General features: G+C 44.6%; 1 protein-coding gene across 1 annotated transcript in view; it reads right to left on the reverse strand.

Annotated features, from left to right (window-relative positions):
• Window positions 1–22,666, reverse strand: part of nalcn (sodium leak channel, non-selective) — a gene marked incomplete at both ends in the record, with an annotated part of 382,889 nt that overhangs the window by 241,691 nt on the left and 118,532 nt on the right. Inside the window, 1 exon segment of the mRNA XM_084311476.1 lies at window positions 15,791–15,922. Within this exon segment, the coding sequence (XP_084167602.1) occupies window positions 15,791–15,922 (132 nt within the window).

Below are 22,666 nucleotides of genomic sequence, written 5' to 3' on the forward strand. Positions count from 1 at the left end.
CCACAGAGGCAAGAGAGTGGCCGGCACCAACTCTTCTGCTACATGATACAGGCCCTGCCGAACCAGGTCTCAGGAGCCATGACTTCGGGGGACCTTCATGCCCAAGAGGACTGGAGCCGACGCTCTAGACCTGAATTGGCACAGCATCTTCTCATTGTTGAGAAACTCCACTACGCCCGGGAAGGTGGGTGCTATTCAGGCTTCCGGTGGGGCAACCTCTTGATTCATACTGACGGTGGAAGGGGGGAAATCTCGACACTCGAGTTTCACCGCCACCTACCTGATGACGGCATTCAAATCAAATGACTCGCTGGCAGCGGTTGAGCGTAGCGCACCAGAGGCCAGGGGCTCATCCGGTTTGGAATCCATCTGGGAGGGAACTCGGAGCTCAGCCGCTCATCCCCAGTCGACACTGCCGCCAGAGGAGAGGCGGTCTGGTAGTGTGTCACACGCGCATCCTCCTCCTCCTCCTCCCCCTCGGGTGTGTCGTTTGCCGATGTCGGCTGAGGGATGTTGCCTTTCACCGCGAGGAAACATCAGACTGCTGCAAGCTGGCACTACAAGTGAAGTGGCTCAGGACGCTGACGTGAACAGCTGTCATTTGCTGTGACAGCTTGTAGAAGTCTCTGCAGCGATGCACCGTGCGTGGCCCAGACCAAGACAGACGCAGTGGCTATGATGGTCAATTGGACCATCCTGTCATCCGGGGACACTGTTTAACTTCACTTGTTGTATGGCAGATGCCGGTTTGCTTGAATGATGACCATTCACAGTAGATGGGGATACAGGGTAATATACCCTAGAGGGGTCTGAGATTTATGCAAATGTTTGCCAGCCCTTGTATTTGATTGGCTGGCGTTCAGGTGTCTATGGCTGTTTACCTATAGTGCTAGCTTTGCAGTGTTAACAATATAATATAATAACCAGATAATGAGCTACACAGTATGTAATGAACAGACGAAGCATGAGTGGAGAAATCTGTAATACTAAAGATGGTGGCAACAACAAACGTGCATCCTACAAAAGAAAGACATTCAGATAAAATGTATTAAATGTTTTATGTTTTTTTATGTTGAGTAACATTATAATTTACTGCATTTTGAGGTGAATTGTGAGTTTTAAAGATAATAAAGATAAAGACAATATTTCTCTATCACAAAATTGTCATTTTAAACCAAATTCATTCTGTGCTGTCAGAAAATGTACCAGTGACGGCCTTTTAACATGTTAAATGTTTTAGTTGTCTGTAATATCACATATTTTCACAGTCTAATTGATCTTTGCCGTCTTTCGGTGAAATTGTAGCCTCCCTTCACGATGCTGGAACCACACCCTTTTGTAACACCCAGTTGAAAATGTCCAATAAAATAGGATCCAATGTTTCTCTAAATGAGTTGTACCATTCTAAGGATAACCCGGTCTGAGCCAAGGGACTTCCCAGGCTTCAATCTAGCTATGGCTGAATTTAGCTCTTCATGTGTGATTGGGCTAATATATTAGCTTTGTGTTTTGATCCCCAGTTAACTTTGGTAGTTGAAGGGATTCAAGAACCAATTCCATCTGTGTGTCATTATCTATATTTGGTTATGGTGTTTTCTGCTTGTTGTTTTCTTAGGCTGTGTTCACATCTGAAAGTCCACGGATAGTCCAGACTTTCTGGTGGACCAAATGTGAGAATGATACATTGTTTGATTTTGGTTTGCATTCACACTGCCCTTTTTTGAGGGAACCTAATTTGTAAACAAAGGACATGCAGTCGCCAAGTCATTCATCGATTGGACAGATCAGTCACCCAGGTCATTCATTCTATTGGACAGATCATTTTCGGGAAAATCACGCCTGAACAGTGGCGTCATTTCAGTAAAAGGTGAATTTTGGTATAGTCAATTTGCAATAGTCAATTTTGGTGAGTTGTTTCTATACAATTCACTTATATGACATTTAGGTAACATTAATGAACAAAGGAGACAACTACAGTATGTAAGTAGTAAACCTATTTTTTGGTCCACTATTCCAGTGGATCATAATGATCATATTACGGAGCGTGCACTGCATTCCGAGAGAGAGAGAGAGAGAGAGAGAGAGAGAGAGAGAGAGAGAGAGAGAGAGAGAGAGAGAGAGAGAGAGATAGAGAGACACACACACACACACCTCAAATGTTCGTGCTAAACCACCGTGTCTGTTTACATTTTTGTTTCACGTCATTCCAGAGACAGACAGACAGACAGACAGACAGACAGACAGACAGACAGACAGACAGACAGACAGACAGACAGACAGACAGACAGACAGACAGACAGACAGACAGACAGACAGACAGACAGACAGACAGACAGACAGACAGACAGACAGACAGACAGACAGACAGACAGACAGACAGACAGACAGACAGACAGACAGACAGACAGACAGACAGACAGACAGACAGACAGACAGACAGACAGACAGACAGACAGACAGACAGACAGACAGACAGACAGACAGACAGACAGACAGACAGACAGACAGACAGACAGACAGACAGACAGACAGACAGACAGACAGACAGACAGACAGACAGACAGACAGACAGACAGACAGACAGACAGACAGACAGACAGACAGACAGACAGACAGACAGACAGACAGACAGACAGACAGACAGACAGACAGACAGACAGACAGACAGACAGACAGACAGACAGACAGACAGACAGACAGACAGACAGACAGACAGACAGACAGACAGACAGACAGACAGACAGACAGACAGACAGACAGACAGACAGACAGACAGACAGACAGACAGACAGACAGACAGACAGACAGACAGACAGACAGACAGACAGACAGACAGACAGACAGACAGACAGACAGACAGACAGACAGACAGACAGACAGACAGACAGACAGACAGACAGACAGACAGACAGACAGACAGACAGACAGACAGACAGACAGACAGACAGACAGACAGACAGACAGACAGACAGACAGACAGACAGACAGACAGACAGACAGACAGACAGACAGACAGACAGACAGACAGACAGACAGACAGACAGACAGACAGACAGACAGACAGACAGACAGACAGACAGACAGACAGACAGACAGACAGACAGACAGACAGACAGACAGACAGACAGACAGACAGACAGACAGACAGACAGACAGACAGACAGACAGACAGACAGACAGACAGACAGACAGACAGACAGACAGACAGACAGACAGACAGACAGACAGACAGACAGACAGACAGACAGACAGACAGACAGACAGACAGACAGACAGACAGACAGACAGACAGACAGACAGACAGACAGACAGACAGACAGACAGACAGACAGACAGACAGACAGACAGACAGACAGACAGACAGACAGACAGACAGACAGACAGACAGACAGACAGACAGACAGACAGACAGACAGACAGACAGACAGACAGACAGACAGACAGACAGACAGACAGACAGACAGACAGACAGACAGACAGACAGACAGACAGACAGACAGACAGACAGACAGACAGACAGACAGACAGACAGACAGACAGACAGACAGACAGACAGACAGACAGACAGACAGACAGACAGACAGACAGACAGACAGACAGACAGACAGACAGACAGACAGACAGACAGACAGACAGACAGACAGACAGACAGACAGACAGACAGACAGACAGACAGACAGACAGACAGACAGACAGACAGACAGACAGACAGACAGACAGACAGACAGACAGACAGACAGACAGACAGACAGACAGACAGACAGACAGACAGACAGACAGACAGACAGACAGACAGACAGACAGACAGACAGACAGACAGACAGACAGACAGACAGACAGACAGACAGACAGACAGACAGACAGACAGACAGACAGACAGACAGACAGACAGACAGACAGACAGACAGACAGACAGACAGACAGACAGACAGACAGACAGACAGACAGACAGACAGACAGACAGACAGACAGACAGACAGACAGACAGACAGACAGACAGACAGACAGACAGACAGACAGACAGACAGACAGACAGACAGACAGACAGACAGACAGACAGACAGACAGACAGACAGACAGACAGACAGACAGACAGACAGACAGACAGACAGACAGACAGACAGACAGACAGACAGACAGACAGACAGACAGACAGACAGACAGACAGACAGACAGACAGACAGACAGACAGACAGACAGACAGACAGACAGACAGACAGACAGACAGACAGACAGACAGACAGACAGACAGACAGACAGACAGACAGACAGACAGACAGACAGACAGACAGACAGACAGACAGACAGACAGACAGACAGACAGACAGACAGACAGACAGACAGACAGACAGACAGACAGACAGACAGACAGACAGACAGACAGACAGACAGACAGACAGACAGACAGACAGACAGACAGACAGACAGACAGACAGACAGACAGACAGACAGACAGACAGACAGACAGACAGACAGACAGACAGACAGACAGACAGACAGACAGACAGACAGACAGACAGACAGACAGACAGACAGACAGACAGACAGACAGACAGACAGACAGACAGACAGACAGACAGACAGACAGACAGACAGACAGACAGACAGACAGACAGACAGACAGACAGACAGACAGACAGACAGACAGACAGACAGACAGACAGACAGACAGACAGACAGACAGACAGACAGACAGACAGACAGACAGACAGACAGACAGACAGACAGACAGACAGACAGACAGACAGACAGACAGACAGACAGACAGACAGACAGACAGACAGACAGACAGACAGACAGACAGACAGACAGACAGACAGACAGACAGACAGACAGACAGACAGACAGACAGACAGACAGACAGACAGACAGACAGACAGAGAGAGAGAGAGAGAGAGAGAGAGAGAGAGAGAGAGAGAGAGAGAGAGAGAGAGAGAGAGAGAGAGAGAGAGACAGAGATAGATAGAGAGAGAGAGAGGGGGTGAGACAGGGAGACAGAGACACAGAGAGAGAGAGTGAGGGGGGAGATAAGGAGAGGGAGATGGAGAGAGGGTGATAGAGTAAGAGAGAGGGAGAGAGAATGAGAGAGAGTGGGAAAGAGAGACTGTGTGTGTGTCTCTCTGTGTGTGTGTGTGTGTGTGTGTGTGTGTGTGTGTGTGTGTGTGTGTGTGTGTGTGTGTGTGTGTGTGTGTGTGTGTGTGTGTGTGTGTGCGTGCGTGCGTGCGTGCGTGTGTGCGTGCGTGCGTGTGTGTGTGTGAGCCTATATATTGTTCCTTTACGTTGACAGAGCAGATACATTTTTAACAGGAGGAGAGAAAGTGGTGGCATCAGGTGCCTGAGAAGAAAACAACTCTCCTCTTGAACCTGGAGACCTGTGGTCTCACAGCAGCAGCCTGTGATGACAGCCCGCTTGTTTATGAATGAATGAATGAATGAATGAATGAATGAATGAATGAATGAATGAATGAATGAATGAATGAATGAATGAATGAAAACTTTATTTAACAGATTGCAGAATGGGTACAGTACAGCTCAATACACACAATTGTTAAGGGAATGCAGACCAGAGAAAGACTTTCGTCTTGTTTACATCAGGGTCCCCCATTTTCAATTCATCATAACATAATAATGACATACATGAATGAATGAATGAATGAATGAATGAATGAATGAATGAATGAATGAATGAATGAATGAATGAATGAAAAGTTTAATAATGACATACATGACATACAGATAGACAGTATTCAGTATACCTTCACACTCTATTATCTTATGCAACTCATATTCACTCCACAAACTAAAATATACATACATTGTTGAATGAACAGCCTGCTTCTTGAAGTTAGACTCTCCTCTAAATTGAACCATTTGTCGTAGAGACTTGCGGGTTGTACCATTGTACTCAGTAGGGATATCCTCTTTCATTGGTCTATATTGACCACGTCCTTAGGCCGCGCCCCCTTTTTGTATCTTTTTAACCTTTTGTCATAGAGACAATACAAACCCTCTCCCGTTGGCCGGCGGTGCACAGGCATCACCCACACTTTCACACTTTCCCCGTGCGGAATTGTCTATTTTTTGTCTATTTGTCGAATTGTCTATTTTTTTTATTAAATTTTTTTAATTAAAAACAAAGGTTCGAACGTCCGTTCGAAGAACCCTGACGAAGTTTGAAATAGCAAAAACAGGCTTCGGGGAAACAGCCTTACCAAACATATTATTTATATTATTCAAATGGACCTCAAACATGTTCCGTTGTGATGTCACAGTATGATGTCATAATAGAATATTCTAGAACATGTGTGATGTCACAGTATGATGCCATAATATACCATTCTAGAACATGTGTGATGTCACAGTATGATGTCATAATAGAACATTCTAGAACATTCGTGATGTCACAGTATGTCATAATAGAACATTCTATAACATTTGTGATGTCACAGTATGATGTCATAATAGAACATTCTAGAACATTTGTGATGTCACAGTATGATGTCATAATAGAACATTCTAGAACATTTGTGATGTCACAGTATGATGTCATAATAGGCCATTTGTGATGTCACAGTATGATGTCATAATAGAACATTCTAGAACATTTGTATACAGTATATATTCAACAATTCTCGGATAGCGGTTCAACATTTGGGAATGGAAGGTCTGAAATGGGAGGAGGTGGTTAGGGAATTGGGTGAGGGGGCTGAGAGGGACCAAGCAGCCCAGAATAAGATCGCAGTGGGCAAGGAGGGTCCCGCGGAGGGGGGCTCAGACAGGAAGTAGCAGCATTAGCTGCACTCCAATGGACAATGTAGGGGATGACGGGTTCCAGTAGACTGCGGGAAAAGAAGAAGAAGAAGAAGAGCCCATCAAAAGAATTGCGGAGGGCAGTAATACGCCACAATGCGTCTACACTGCCGGAAATTCAAATAAGAAGAAGAAGAAGAAGATCTCATTGTGCATCTTGAAACTGTCTCTTTGTAGAATAAAATGGCCCAGGAGAGAGAGAAGCAACTCAAAGAGGCCCAACAGGCTGTTGATTCTCTCAATCGCTCTGCTGATAAAGCAGTGGAGGACAGAGAGAGAATGTTCTCTGAGCTGAAGAAGGTCATCAGAGCCCAACAGAGGACCACAGTGACTCAAGATGAAGAACTGCAGAAGAGACTGGAGCAGGAGATAGTGGACCTTCCTTTCCTGTACTTTGCAGACGTGACTGAGGTTGTGTCTGAGCTGAGAGACAAACTACAGGACATTGAAGAGCAGTGGCCCAGAATCTCAACAACAGTGAATGCAGTTCAAGTTTTACTGCCACTACCAGAGCCCAAGACCAGAGCTGACTTCTTACAATATTCCTCTCAGATCACACTGGACCAGAACACAACAAACGCAAATCTGTCTTTGTCTGAGAGGAACAGAAAAGCAACACTGATGCAGCAAGAGCAGTCATATCCTAATCACCCAGAAAGATTTATTGAATGGCATCAGGTTCTGGATACAGAAGGTCTGACTGGACGCTGTTACTGGGAGGTGGAGTGGAGTGGAGGGGTTCATGTAGCAGCCTCCTACAAAGACATTAGTAGAACAGGCAACTGGGATAACTGTGTATTTGGATTCAATTCCAAATCCTGGGCTTTATTGTGCACACAAAGAGATTACAGCTTCCTCCACAATAACAAGCTCATAACAGTACCGGGCCCCCGGTCCTCCAGAATAGGAGTGTACCTGGATCACAGGGCAGGTACTCTGTGCTTCTACAGCGTCTCTGACACAATGACCCTCCTGCACAGAATCAACACCACATTTACTCAGCCTCTCTATCCTGGACTTTGGCTTCAATATGGGGAGGCTGAGTTCTGTGAGCTGAAGTAGAGATCAGTGACATTCACAGCTCCTCTAACCAGGGGTTGGGATTTAAATTGATCTTGAATATTCTGAGTTGTGAAAGATTAGGTAATTAGGAGTTACATTCATTCACTCAGTCACTCTATTGTTGTTCTGAAGGACACACACACACACACACACAGAGAGGACACACACGCACACACACACACACACACACACACACACACACACACACACAGAGAGGACACACACACAGACAGTGGCACTGAAAGGGTTACGCTGTGGCGTGGCAGGCACTGAAATGGTTAATAAACCCTACTGTGTGGTGGTGGTTTTATTCTCTACACAGTTTGGAACAACACACGACCACAGCTTCTTCTTCTTGTAAGGTACACACACAGTAGGAGACAGCATTGGCTCATCTGCATCAAACGACCCACAATGCAACACACCACCCACCCTCAAGATAAACTAAATTAAATATAAATAGCAGCCATGGCTGTCTGTGTGGCCCAAGTTTAACATAACACTGTTGTGTTAATAAAGTGTACTTGTTAAGACTGTTACAATTGTACAACAAACCCATAATTCTCGCACAGACTGATATAAAAGTCCAGGAAGGACTGCAAGATTGCAGGACTGCGATATGGTTCGTGCTAAACCACCGTGTCTGTTTACATTTTTGTTTCACGTCATTCCAGAGACAGACAGGACTGCGATATGGTTCGTGCTAAACCACCGTGTCTGTTTACATTTTTGTTTCACGTCATTCCAGAGACAGAGACAGAGAGAGAGAGAGAGCGAGAGAGAGAGATATACCGTACTTTTCGCACTATAAGCCGCACCTGACTATAAGCCGCAGCAGCTAAATTGAATGATGTGTACATATATAAGCCGCACTGGACTATAAGCCGCATGTGTTTTAATGTTTAATGACCATATGTAAGGAGTGGAGCCTGCGGCTTAATTTGACTCAACACGGGAAACCTCACCCGGCCCGGACACGGAAAGGATTGACAGATTGATTGCTCTTTCTCGATTCTGTGAGTGGTGGTGCATGGCCGTTCTTATATTGAGCTTTAAGTTCCCACCTCTACAGAGAATGACTCCCATTGGGACACAATACTGTCGGACAAATAACATTAACTCATTTACAAGTTGTATTAAGTTTAGCAAATAAGGGAACAGATAAATAACATTTCAATGCAGTAAAAAAAGCAATATTTCGATTTTCGGGTTTTGTCCACATATAAGCCGCACCGTTATATAAGCCGCAGGGTCGAAAAATGGGGAAAAAAGCCGCGGCTTATAGTCCGAAAAGTACGGTACTGTCATTACGCGCAGGGCGCGAGTCTGACTATTACGGAGTGCACACTGAGTTCCGTTGTCCCGGAATGGATTTGGTAGCTGTCATTTCTCACAAATGACACGCAAATTAGATGATTTTGTCACAAATTACAAAAAGTATTTTAGATTGAGTGCCATACCTTCCCATACCAAAACGACGCCACTGCGCCTGAATACTTTCAGTGAATGACAGCAACAATGGAGCCACACCGCCGTTTTGCGATTGCCATCATGGCTGTCATTGTTTTGTTATGGCGTGCCTGCCAAATACGAGCGGTAGAGGCAGAGTATGAGGAAGCAAGACGTGTGATCGATGTAGCGATGTAGTCCGTCTTCATCCCACAATGCACTCACTGTAGGCTACTTTGCTTCCTAGATTAGGTACTATATGAAGTTTGATTGCGTTCACACTTCACACCAACAGCAAACCGCACCATGCTCCACTTTGAAAGGGACAGAGTCCCAACTTTTCAAGAGGACCATGGTTCGGTTGTTTGGTCCTCACAATAGTTTGGTTTGTGTTCACACCTCTCCAAACGAAATGGACTATTGATTTAAAGGGACCATGGTTCACTTAAAACGGACCAAACAGGGCAGGTGTGAACACGACTTTAGTCTATAAAGGTTTAGCAGATTTTCCACACAGTATCTTTGTTTAAGGAATCATTTATTTTTGTATTTCTTGTGTGTATAATTCATAAATTGTATTATTTATTTGTTTTCTTTAGTTCTTGTTTTATCTTAGGGTCTCCTGATTCTTTGTGCTTTGATTCTAGTTGTTTACATTAACTTTCCAGATGTCTGAGTCTCTCCCGTTTTAACTTCTTTATAAATGCTGATTTAGCTATAACTTCCCCTCTTATTACTGCCTTACAGGCATCACCATAGCACAGCCGGGTTCACCTCTCCATTGTCATTCTCTGTCAGGTACTGTAATAATAATAATAATAATAATTATTAGGTACTGTACAACTCTTTCATTGGTTCACTTAAAAAGTTCAGTCTCCAGAGGGTGTTTTTCCTTCTATTGTTCAGATCCAAGGTCATACACTGTGCTACGGTCTGAGAGGTCCATTATACCAATGTCACAGTCTCTAATTTGGTGTATATCTTTGTTATACATCATCAAGTAGTCAACCCTTGAGTAAACAAAGTGTGGTGATGAATAATGTGTGTAATCCCTACCTTTTGGGTTCAGCTCCCTCCATACATTAAGCATTCCCATTTCTGACATTAGGGCCTTTATTTTCCTAATTAAAGATTTGTTATGGTTTGGGTGTGTTCCTGTTGAGTCTAATTTGGGGTTTGACCTCACATTTAGACCCCTCCCATCTCCCCACCATTCAGAATTCCCTGTGTCTCCGTGGCTATTAGATCAAACATCTGTTTATAGAACTGCCATGTATATATATTCAGTATTGTGACATCATCACCACGTCTAATTTACATCTAATCAAACTGTACCTTCCTTCGTATCCTTCATTTTCTGCTATGTGTTCATAATTGACCCTGCCTGAGATTAACATTGCCACCCCCCTCCTACATGTATGTCCTGTGTTATAAGAAGACAAAAATACAGTACATGTTTATATCCCATTATTGTCAGCTTACAATGTTCCAATTCTGTGAGATGTGTCTCTTGTAGCGGTCGTTATCCTTTTTCAATTTACTTAGTATCGTGCTCCTTTTGATTGTATTAAGCACACCATTTACTGTACATTATATATGGCAATTAAAATTGTTGGGATATTTTGCTCAGCCATCTGGTCTCTATAATGGGTCTCAAACCCTTCCTTCTTACTCTGTGCCTTGTTTGCACGACCAGCCGATTTCATTGACAAGTCTACGAAACCTGAGCTCTCCACATGCAATAATGCAGACGGACCCTGTCAATCTAGTGTTCACCAGAGATGCGCCCAACATCCTCCAGGAAACAATTAGCAAACAAATTGACCAATTAACATACAAAGTCTTTGTGGTCCAAGACCAAATCGACGAATGGATCAATGTTGAGTTAAAACTCATGAGTGGAGCATGTCAAGACACCTCAGACAACTACCAACTACATCTCCCAGAGTGCATCAGCTGCAAGATGGCTGCCGTTGGCTGATTGAACAGCTGTTAAAGGCTGGTGGTGGAGACACTCACAGAACAAACAAACAAAGCAAGCTGAAGGTCGACCCAAGGAGCTCTACCCCCAAAGACGCCAATGGTCGGTTATGTTCTACTTATTCTACTGTTTATTTATACTTCTGCTTAAATGTGGTTAAAATCAGGCTAATTCAATTGTGTGTTTAGTAGCTCCAACTGTTTCAGTCTACACATTCACTTGCTTGAGAGTTGGTTTTCATTTATGTTTAAAAGTATCTCTTTACAAATTAAGACCAAGTTAGAAATGTTAAAATGATTTAAGAATTTGAAAGACTACTAAAAAGGTCGACAACTCATGTTTAAAGGTTTAAAATGCCTTGTTCAATCAGAGCTGATCTACAAGCTTAAAGTTTAGCTATATTTCTTCACTTATTCAATTTAAAATACCAAATGTTTACTTGACTTGAATCAAATGTTTACTAACTTGAATCATTTATTAAAGGTTACAATTCAGAAATGATTAATTGAAAATGACTTTAATAATTGGGTTAAAATGTCGACTTTATGAGTTAATTTAAGACTGTGTTAAAATGTCGACTTTATAAGGTAATTTAATACTTTACATTTTGGCATTCATTGTGTAAACACTATCGTTAAAAGACGTTTGATTATTTAAAATATATATTTAATGTTTAAAATCAACCATGTTTAAAAAGAACTTATTGGTTTGAAAAGATGGTTATTGTTGTTTATTGTTTATGTTTATTGCATTGTTAAAACCTTTTTCTTTGTTTTCGAAGGTTTTCAACCTATATGAAGAACCAACCAGTCAAGAATCAACTGCAACTGAAACTGTTGAAAAGTTGAAAATAAAAATTGACTTGGAGTTGGAACTTGGAGTTGTTTCCTTATGTCCTTTGGAGTGGAAAGCAAGAGTTGACTTTACAATCAATGAATCGACTATGAGGAGGCAGCCCCAATATACAGTAGGTCAGTAACATGGGACTCCCAGTCCCACTCTCTGTAGTAAACAGAAAATCAATATCCTGGTATCCAATTTCATCCAATCAGGAGAGAGAACCTTACTTGTTTCAAGCACATTTGTTTTAATTTCTTATTTTTTTGTCAGACCATCTTTGCAGTGTGGAGTTCTCGCTCCTGATTGGATAAAGAAGTAAGAACGGGATACCAGAATATTAATTTTCTGTTTACTGCAGAGCGGAGGGACTGAGAGACCCATGTTATTGACCAAACACTCTATATCAGTGATGGCTGATGGAATGTAGAGCTATTCGTTTAACAAATAAAATACCACGTACAGCACCTTTAAACCATTCCAGCCAGGACAATTATTTATGATGTATGAGTTTTTTATTACACCAGATGGGAGCCAAGGGCTCCTTTTTGTATATTGACATCTTCCTCCTTTCCTTCCTTGAAAACTCTAGGATCAGTTTCTAGCCAGGGGATCGGTCGATCTACTGTAGTTATGTTAGACAGGCCTCTATTGAGAAGAGGTCAAGCATCTAGACTTCTAGAGGGAGGGGGAAGTTATGATTTAAGGGGGAAACTTAACTTAAAATGTCCTACTGTCCGCAACACTGTGCATTTCAGTTTGTGGGGTTAGCTTTGTGGAATGGACTACACGTGGAAACAATACAGAGCAATAACATTGCACAGTGCAAAACTAGATACAGAGAACCACTGAACTATAGATAGTTGCTCTCAGGGAATGTTTTGATTGTCGTCTTATTTATTATATTTATTTATCTCTCTTAGTAGTAAGAAAGTTGTATTCTAAATGGTATGATGTTATGATGCAGGACTAGATAAGCTGTGCTCCCTTCTGCCCCTTCTCAAACTCATCCTTGTTTGTTTTTCTATGGATGAAGACGGACTCATTTTGTTTGTTTACATTACATTTAGCCTTTACTGTGATTTGTTTACTCTGTTCGAGATAAATGAAGATCAAATCAAATAAATAAAAAAGTATTCCTCCATTCCTACCCAGGCAGGGGCTTCGTTGGGTGGCATATTAATCTTGTATACTGTAGCTGTGACAGAGAGAAGCACCAGAGTGCTACCAGTCGGTTCTGGGAAGGGAGAACCCTCCACCGCCTTAAGCAGTAAAGCTTAGTACCATTTGAAATGGGGCTTCTTTTCTTGCCACATAAAATAGTCCACATATTTATTGTAATTCACCAGCGGCGACGATATCTATGACTGATTCCTATGGCGGCTCACCATTCAAAGCGATAGGGGTCAGCTCTCGTCAGTTATGATGAAGATGGCGGCGGAGTGAGCCGACGTCTCGTTAGAGAGAGAGATTCTGATATATACTGTAACTACGGTCTTTAGAAGGTGAATTGGGAACAACGGCGACTCTCGGCCCGGGTTCTCCCACGAGAATGGCCGGCGGCGGGGCCATCGAACCGAGTCAGCCGAGCCGACGCTGTTGTAATATCCCTGACGTCGGATAGAACAATGAGGATACAAAGAAGAGAGGATTAAATTAAATGGACTGGGGAGATAATAGGACGGGGCACTCGTTTAACGCCGGAGTGAACAGAGCGCGGTCAATTGGGGAGGGGGGAGGGGGGTGGGTGTGAGAGAGGAGCAAATCCACACTCCACCAATACAAATCTCAGTCCTCCGTTTAAGTCCAAACCCAATACCTGCACTTCCTATATTTTCCCTTCACAGATTGCGACAAATCCTCCGATCGATGGAGGTATGATACGGGCAGGGTGAGCAAGAGGAGGCGATACTGTGTGTGGTTCTCCCCCTGTTCTTATCTCTTCTATTCAGCTGTGAGAGGGAGGAAGGGAGGGATGGAAGGAGGGAAGGAGGGAGGGAGGGAGGGAGGGAGGGACGGGGGGGTATGGGGGGGACTCTTCTTTCCATATTTGTTCCCTGCTCTGCATACTGATGGCATCGACAGGAGCCCAGTGTGTGAGGTACGTGTGAGATACAGTAGACACAGACACAGACAGAATAGGTGGCTACAAGGATTAAACATCAGTCAATGCTCAAAACAGAACACTTTTACAGTGGGGACAACATGGGGTATAGACTAGTATGAAACCTACACAGGAATAATGCGGTGTATAAATCACACGTGGTGCTGGTGAAATCCCTATTGGCATCATACAGTACTCGCTCGCAGACCCATTGTGAGAGGCACTGCACAGGGCAGACAGGGCTTTGTTTGAATTAGAATGAAGCAGTATCAAAGTTAATAGGAGAATACTTGGAATAGCTGCATGCATTCTAGCAGGAGAGGACACTAGGAATAGTTCTGTGCATTCTAGCAGGAGAGGACACTAGGAATAACTCTGTACATTCTGACAGGAAAGCTACATTCTAACTAGGAATAGTTCCCAGCATCCCCATGGGGTGGCAGTCTCCTTGGAAATGTCTATTGTCTCAATCCAATGGCTTGACCTCAGATTACACCCTTTTCACCTCCTCCTTCCCTAGGATTCATGTTCTGACAGCCATCACTGATGTAGTGTCTGGTCAGTAACATGGGTCTCCCAGTCCCTCCGCTCTGCAGTAAACAGCCGTCACTGATATAGAGTGTCTGGTCAGTAACATGGGTCTCCCAGTCCCTCCGCTCTGCAGTAAACTGCCATCACTGATATAGAGTGTCTGGTCAGTAACATGGGTCTCCCAGTCCCTCCGCTCTGCAGTAAACAGCCATCACTGATATAGAGTGTCTGGTCAGTAACATGGGTCTCCCAGTCCCTCCTGCTCTGCAGTAAACAGCCATCACTGATATAGAGTGTCTGGTCAGTAACATGGGTCTCCCAGTCCCTCCGCTCTGCAGTAAACAGCCATCACTGATATAGTGTCTGGTCAGTAACATGGGTCTCCCAGTCCCTCTGCTCTGCAGTAAACAGACAACACTGATATAGAGTGTCTGGTCAGTAACATGGGTCTCCCAGTCCCTCCGCTCTGCAGTAAACAGACATCACTGATGTAGTGTCTGGTCAGTAACATGGGTCTCCCAGTCCCTCCGCTCTGCAGTAAACAGCCATCACTGATATAGAGTGTCTGGTCAGTAACATGGGTCTCCCAGTCCCTCCGCTCTGCAGTAAACACAAACTAAATGTCCGGGTGTCTGTTCCCACTTTATCCAATCAGAAGAGAGAAGTGACAAATGGCCTGACAAAAATAAAGAAATAAAAACGAGTTAATGTGCAATGTGTCCTTGAAACAAATAAAATAACCTACCAGTGCGGTAAGCAAATTTGGCTCGGCAAGATGTCTTGAAATAAATAAAGTGTGAAGGGTATACCAGGACATGTATTTTCTGTTTACTGCAGAGCAGAGGGACTTGGGAGACCCATGTTACTGACCGAACACTCTATATAAGTGTCGGCTGTCAGAATGTAGAGCCTTTAACAAAAGAAATACCACTTACAGCACCTTTAATTATATATATAAAAAAGGGGGGAGGGTATAAGAGTGAGGACAGAAAAAAGGAAAAAAAGAACCACCTCACCTCTGCCATGTAAAACTCATCGTAGTGCCTCTTGTGGTTTTCGCCTTTATAATAGTTGCTAGCGGAAACAATGACGTCCACGGCGACCATGCTCAGGATGAACATGTGGAACACAGAGGAGCGCATCAGTTGCTGTGGAGACAGAGAAGCAGCCAATCACAATCAACATCAAATTGGAGACGTTCCAATGAGGGGAGGGGGGGGGGGGGGGGGGGGGGGGGGGGTCAAATGAGGCTGCTGAGCGGTGCCGCTTTGATCAGTTTGAAGTTTCGGAGGCATTGGATTTGATGGGATTTGATGGCAAAGCTGAAGTTACTTACTGTCAGACAGACAGACAGACAGACAGACAGACAGACAGACAGACAGACAGACAGACAGCGTGCTACTGCATTCCACACGAGGCTAGATTGGATTACTCTGAATGGGAGTTTAGGGAGCGATGAAGTGAGATTTCCGTTCCGTAAGCTCAGATCTCCTTCTCTGTCCCTGTGGGCTTCTCCTCCCCATCCATCACCTAATTGTCCTCTGAGGACACCGATAGATGGAAAGAGGAAGTCAACTTTATAAAAATGTGTTTTGAGTCCACGAATGGACTCAAAGTGTTCACAGAGGATCCCCGGACCACGACTCTCAACTTCTTAAGTTTAAGATTCTGCATCACTTCTCTTAGCCACTGAGTCCAGCTCAGTGGAAGAGGAGACTTCCCGTGCCGAAGGATCAGTAACCTGTGTTGTGTATGCATGAGCTTGAAAGGTGATGCAGAGCTTGCTGTATTTCTGCTGGGCAGGTAAACTCACTCTTGCCGATTTCTCCGATGTTGCCTACTGCAGCTTTAGGTCCTCAGGGGAGAAAGGTTCATCCAGGCTAGCCTTGTCACTCTCTTCTACTTTTGGGATTTGAAATCTATCCCAAAATTACCTAATTAATGAGGGATCCCCTTTGGATTCCGAGATATAGAGACTTGTGTAAAACGATTAAAATGCCTTATTAATTTCCTGTTGGTCATTAATTAAGAATTTCACCAGAGGTTGTTCAAATTTCCGCTATAAGTCTTGATGCGGCAGCTTAGCGTATCTGGTGGGCCAGTAGTTGCCTCCACAAACTTTTGAAAGAGTACCCCTTAGGCTCATACTTGGAGCTCAGTGTTTCAAACTGATTTTGTTTTGATAATACTAAAATAATATGTACAGTAAATGCCTTGCAAACCAACTTGCAGGCCATGTCTATGCAAACAAACGGCACGGCACAAACCTGCAATATGATGCATCCTACTATTTAACTCTATGCACTTGAATAATAAACTGTTGTGTCACCTGAACAGGAACAGAAAATGAAATGCCTCAATCGCGCTGTCCCTTCACTACGCGAGCCACTTATTTCTTAATTAAAAAACGTTCTAAAATTAGAGCAGAGGTACCAAAACATCTGCATTAGCTTTCATTAACAAAACGGTGAGTCATAACAACCCTCTCAAATGAACGTTGCCAGGTGAGTCGGCCTGTGAATTAGTCTGTAGCTTTATACAGAGTATACCAAACGTTGATTGATGAAGACAAATACAATTGCTGTTCTCTTAGCAGTTGGCAATGCCAACTTCAAAACAGTCATATCCGCATTTTCTGCTGTCTTAAATTACTTCATCCCGCATGGGCTCCATAAAATGAAATAGTCTCTAGTAAACAGAGAACATTGCCCATCGGCTTCCAATACTTAGCCTGGTTGAAGTACTCTGCTGCTTGTGGGGAGTCCACAGTGTCTCACACCCTCCAGGTTGAGAGCCAGGACCGTAGGATAATACAGGCTCTATTCCACTTTAGCCTCCCGGAGCTTCATCTTCACCTCGTTGAAGATAGCCCTGAGCTTGCTTATCTTCAGCGTGTGCCCTGGAGGGTGAGGGAACCATTCCCCCTGGCGAGGCCCAAAATCCTCTCTTTTTTGTGTAGAAATGTAGCTGGGCGATGATGGGCCTTGGTCAATCTCCTTTTTTGGGCTTTGGAGCTAGCCATCTATGGGCATGGTCTACCATTACCGGGGATGAAAGATTTCAGGCCCCAAAATTTCAGAGATACGTTTCTCCATGAGTTTAGCGGGGCAGGTTCCCTCTGCTCCTTTTGGGATAAACCTCAGGTTTTGCAGCCTGCTCCTGCCTCCAAGGTAAACGCATTTATCCCACAGTCGCTTTAATTCTCTGGTCCGCCAACATGTCTGTTTGTTCTAATTGTTGAATGCAGTCAAGGGCATCCGGGAGACTCTGTGCCACCTCAGCTTGCTCTGTTCTCACCTGGGTCTGGTCTCGGTGGAATCGCCACATTTCCTCTCCCCCCTTTCTCGGCGCAGGCCTTCCATACTTGCTGTTGTTTCCAAAAGTATGGCCTCAATGTCATCTCCGTGCAGAGGGCAGACATCTCCATCTTGACTTCTCTCAAGATAGTTTCCTGAGTGAGATTGTATTGTTCCTGAAGACACACTTTGATAGAATCCATTGTTATCCCTCCACCATCTTGTTTCACTTAGTCGTTGTCGACTTAGCTTAGTCGTCGTTTGTTATTTTCCCCTGGTTCTTTACTTCCTGACCACCAGAGCTGAGATTTGAGCCGGGTTAAGTCAGATGTTGAATTCTAAACTATTTCGCCTCCAAATGTTTGTTAAAATTGGCTGTATAAGTGGGAAAAAACTGAGCTGTCCTTCCCTATAAAAAAGTGTTTGATTCAACAATTGTACACTTTTAATGTGTAATCTAAATCTATGTTAGATTTTATATGCTGTGTGATTGTATATGCTGTGTGCTTATGTCTGTATGTACACTGTAAATGAGGGAAACCTCAGTTGCCTTTCGAGTTTAAATAAAAGTTTGAAATGAAATGAAATCCTGTATTGACACATTACAATCAAATTCAGGCCCTGCAAATACAGAAAACTTCAAACGCTTTGTCCAATACTTTTTTTAAACAACCGAAGGTTGTTAACATAAGACTTTTATTATTATGCACTCTGCTACTAAGTAATCGACCTTGCCTATATTATCACCAACTATGCTAATATGCACTCAAGACTATAGCACTCAAGTTCAACATTGTTTGACTAACAGTCTTACTGACCCTTAGCTGCCAGAGTTTTACCCTTCCTGTTCCTGTAAGTCGCTTTGTATAAAAGCGTCAACTACATGACTAAATGTAAACGTAAACTGAATTGTACACAGATTGCCTGTGGTCAAAAGCTACTCTCCATTATGCCTATATACCTATTATACTATCTTATATTTAAAGTCATTTTATGGGCTACAGAATTCCAATAAGGATTGACGTGTGTGTAGTGTGTGTGTGTGTGTGTGTGTAGTAATAGTATGTGTGTGTGTGCAGTGTGTGTAGTGTGTGTGGTGTGTGTGTAGTATGTGTGTAGTGTGTGTGTGTGTGTAGTGTGTGTGTAGTATGTGTGTAGTGTGTGTGTTTGTGTGTGTGTGTGTGTGTGTGTGTAGTATGTGTGTAGTGTGTGTGTAGTGTGTGTGTATAGTATGTGTGTAGTGTGTGTAGTGTGTGTGTGTGTGTGTAGTATGTGTGTAGGTTAATGTGTAGTATGTGTGTGTGTGTGTGTGTGTGTAGTGTGTGTATAGTATGTGTGTAGTATGTGTGTAGTACGTGTGTAGCATGTGTGTAGTGTGCATGTAGTGTGTGTGTGTGTGTGTGTGTGTGTGTAGTGTATGTGTGAGGAAGGCCTGGGGAAACACTTGTATTGAGCGTAGCAACAGGCAGGAGGGCCGGTGTAAACTGCAGGGACTGAAAAGCAATCAGGAGCCTTCCATTAGCTGGTAGGGGAGAGAGACAGGCCCAGAGACAGCAGGAATCAGTGTGTATTCAGACTTCACACCGGGGGATGGGAGAGAGGGGAAATGGATGTGTGTTATTTCCTGTGGGAGTGGCCGCGCGATTGTATTGAGCGCCTAGAAGCAGCGGCTTCTGCAGAGGCCGGACACCCCCGTGAGTCACAGGGATGTCAGGGAAAATTGCCTTCGGGGGTTCAATCACGCAAAACACACATATATCTAGGTGAAACGGAAAGAAGTGTCTGTTCCCCCGTCTTTCGGAAAAGACCCGACGCTATTGAATGAAAGACATTAACGCTCGCGGTCTCCCCGTCCGGCGGGATGAATCGTTATCGTTCATTAACGTTAGAGTGATCCGGATGGGTTGTTGTTTTGCAGATGTGATCCGTCTCCCGTTTTGCACGTCGGCGGGCCGAGGGCACAGCTTGTGAGTGGGTGGACGCTCACGCCGCAGGGGGCCTGTCAGGGTGCGATGGACAGAAGGAGCGGCGGAGAGAGAGACGAGAATAAAGACGGACAGACAGAAAGAGCGGTAGGTAGGTAGAGAGAGAGAGAGAGAGAGAGAGAGAGAGAGAGAGAGAGAGAGAGAGAGAGAGAGAGAGAGAGAGAGAGAGAGAGAGAGAGAAGAGAGAGAGAGAGAGAGAGAGAGAGAGAGAGAGAGAGGAGAGAGAGAGAGAGAGAGAGAGAGAGAGAGAGAGGAGAGAGAGAGAGAGAGAGAGAGAGAGAGAGAGAGAGAGAGAGAGAGAGGAGAGAGAGAGAGAGAGAGAGAGAGAGAGAGAGAGAGAGAGAGAGAGAGAGAGAGAGAGGAGAGAGAGAGAGAGAGAGAGAGAGAGAGAGAGAGAGGAGTGTGAATGAATATCTTCAGGGAATTACACAACAGAGGAATGGCTCCCTGACTGAGTTTGGACATGACAAAGCAGTTTGACATTTCCTGCTACCAGACCCCACGCCAATCCCTTTTGTGTGTGTCTGTGTCTGCCGAGACCGTGCGTCTCTCACTCCTCCCTACTCTGTACCTGCGCTGTACCTGTGTGTGTCTGCGCTGCCAAGACTGTGCGTCTCTCACTCCTCCCTCCTCTGTACCTGCGCTGCCCGCAGCTCTGCGTTCCTCCTGGGGCTGAGGTTATGCGTCTCTCGCCTCTCCCCTCGGACAATCGTGCACTATATGTCCTTCCTCTCCACACTTGAAAGACTTTTGAGTTTCCAGAGTTCACAAAAACCACATAATCAAAATCATCAACTCTTAATTTGAAAACCAAATCAAGCTCTTCTCCGGTGTATCTTGAGAATCATTCAAACCTGGCGTCTATGTGAGACAACATGATTCAATAGCGGAAGATTTACATCCCGAAGACATTTTCCTTATCGGGGAAATTATCCTCCCATGCCGTGCAAGTTGACTTATTAATAGTTTGTCACTTATGAATGGTGGAATGTTATATATGTTAATCCTTCTGCCTGGTGTGGAGAGAGGCGTCACGGTAATGAACGCATCGTTGATACTAACTCCGGATTCTATCACAGCGTTCACCTTCTCCACACAGTCCAGAAAAATCACAACACTACCGTTCATTTTCGCAGCAGATTTAACACTGTTGTGCCCAACAACGTCAGCTACTGCCAAGCTGCAGTCCTCTACGGACACATTAGAAGCAGATATTCTGACACCATGCTTTCTACAGAGTCTGGCAAAATCCATACTGGCCTATCACGCCAACCAGCAGCACCAACTGGCCGACTGCCAAACAAACAAACTCCCCACTTAACCCTGTACACACCAAACACACAGCAAACTAACACTACACTATAATTACAACATTGCATAAATAAATTTAACTAAATAGATAGATAAAGATAGAAAAACTCACACTACTTTCACGCACCTCCAATCTCCACTCTCACTCCCAGCATGCACTGAGAGAGAGAGAGAGAAAGAGAGAGAGAGAGAGAGAGAGAGAGCGAGAGAGAGAGCGAGAGAGAGATAAACATACAAGCATGTTTCTCTCTCTCTCTCTCTCTCTCTCTCTCTCTTCTCTCTCTCTCTCTCTCTCTCTCTCTCTCTGAGAGAAAGATGCCTGTGTGTCTGAACAGTTGATTTCCTCAAGGTCCTGACTTCTCCCATATACTGCGACAGTTCTTGGGGACCAGAGTTGCAGAGAGGGAGCAGGAGCACAGAGGAGAGAGCACTGTGCGCTTGTAACCTCTGTCATTCAGACACAACCTCCTCTCCTCCCATCACTCCACTGTGAGCTTGTAACCTCTGTCATTCAGACACAACCTCGTCTCCTCTCCTCCCATCAGTCCGCTGTGAGCTTGTAACCTCTTGTCATTCAGACACAACCTCCTCTCCTCCCATCACTCCACTATGAGCTTGTAACCTCTGTCATTCAGACACAACCTCCTCTCCTCTCATCACTCCACTGTGAGCTTGTAACCTCTGTCATTCATAACATCCTCTCCTCCCATCACTCCACTATGTGTTTGTAACCTCAGTCATCCATAACCGCCTCTCATCTCCTCTCCACTCCCCTCATATATTCCCCTCTACTCTCCCCCCTCTCTCTTCTCCTCTATTCCTCTCTCTTCTATCCTCCTCTCTTCCCATCTCCTCTCCTCACCTCCCTTCCCCTCTCCTCTCATATCCTCTACTCTCCAGTCCTCTCCTATCTTCCCATCGCCTCTTCTATCCTTTCCTCTCCTCTCCAGTCCTCTCCTCTCCTCTCCCCTCTCTTCCCCCTCTCATCTCTCCACTGCCCACACAACAACCTTTCAGTCCCCCCCCCCAAACAAAAATGACTTAAGATGCGGTGCACTTAATCAGAAAACATTGTCACACCGTTCCCAAGGCGACATGCCTAGTTTGTCAGCAGCGGCTGATGGCACCGGTGCACCATATATGGGCATTCGTGTGTCAAAATGGATTTAACAGCAGCGTCGGTGAGGGAAGATGGCTGCTCTGCTGTTTGATGTCTCCTGGTTTGCGTGTCTCTGGAATGCCTTCCTTCTCATTTGACGGATACTGCTTATTAGTGTTGCTCCTGACTGACTCTTTGAAA

This window comes from Notolepis coatsorum (assembly GCF_963971535.1).
Source record: "Notolepis coatsorum genome assembly, chromosome: 3".
NCBI lineage: Eukaryota > Metazoa > Chordata > Actinopteri > Aulopiformes > Paralepididae > Notolepis > Notolepis coatsorum.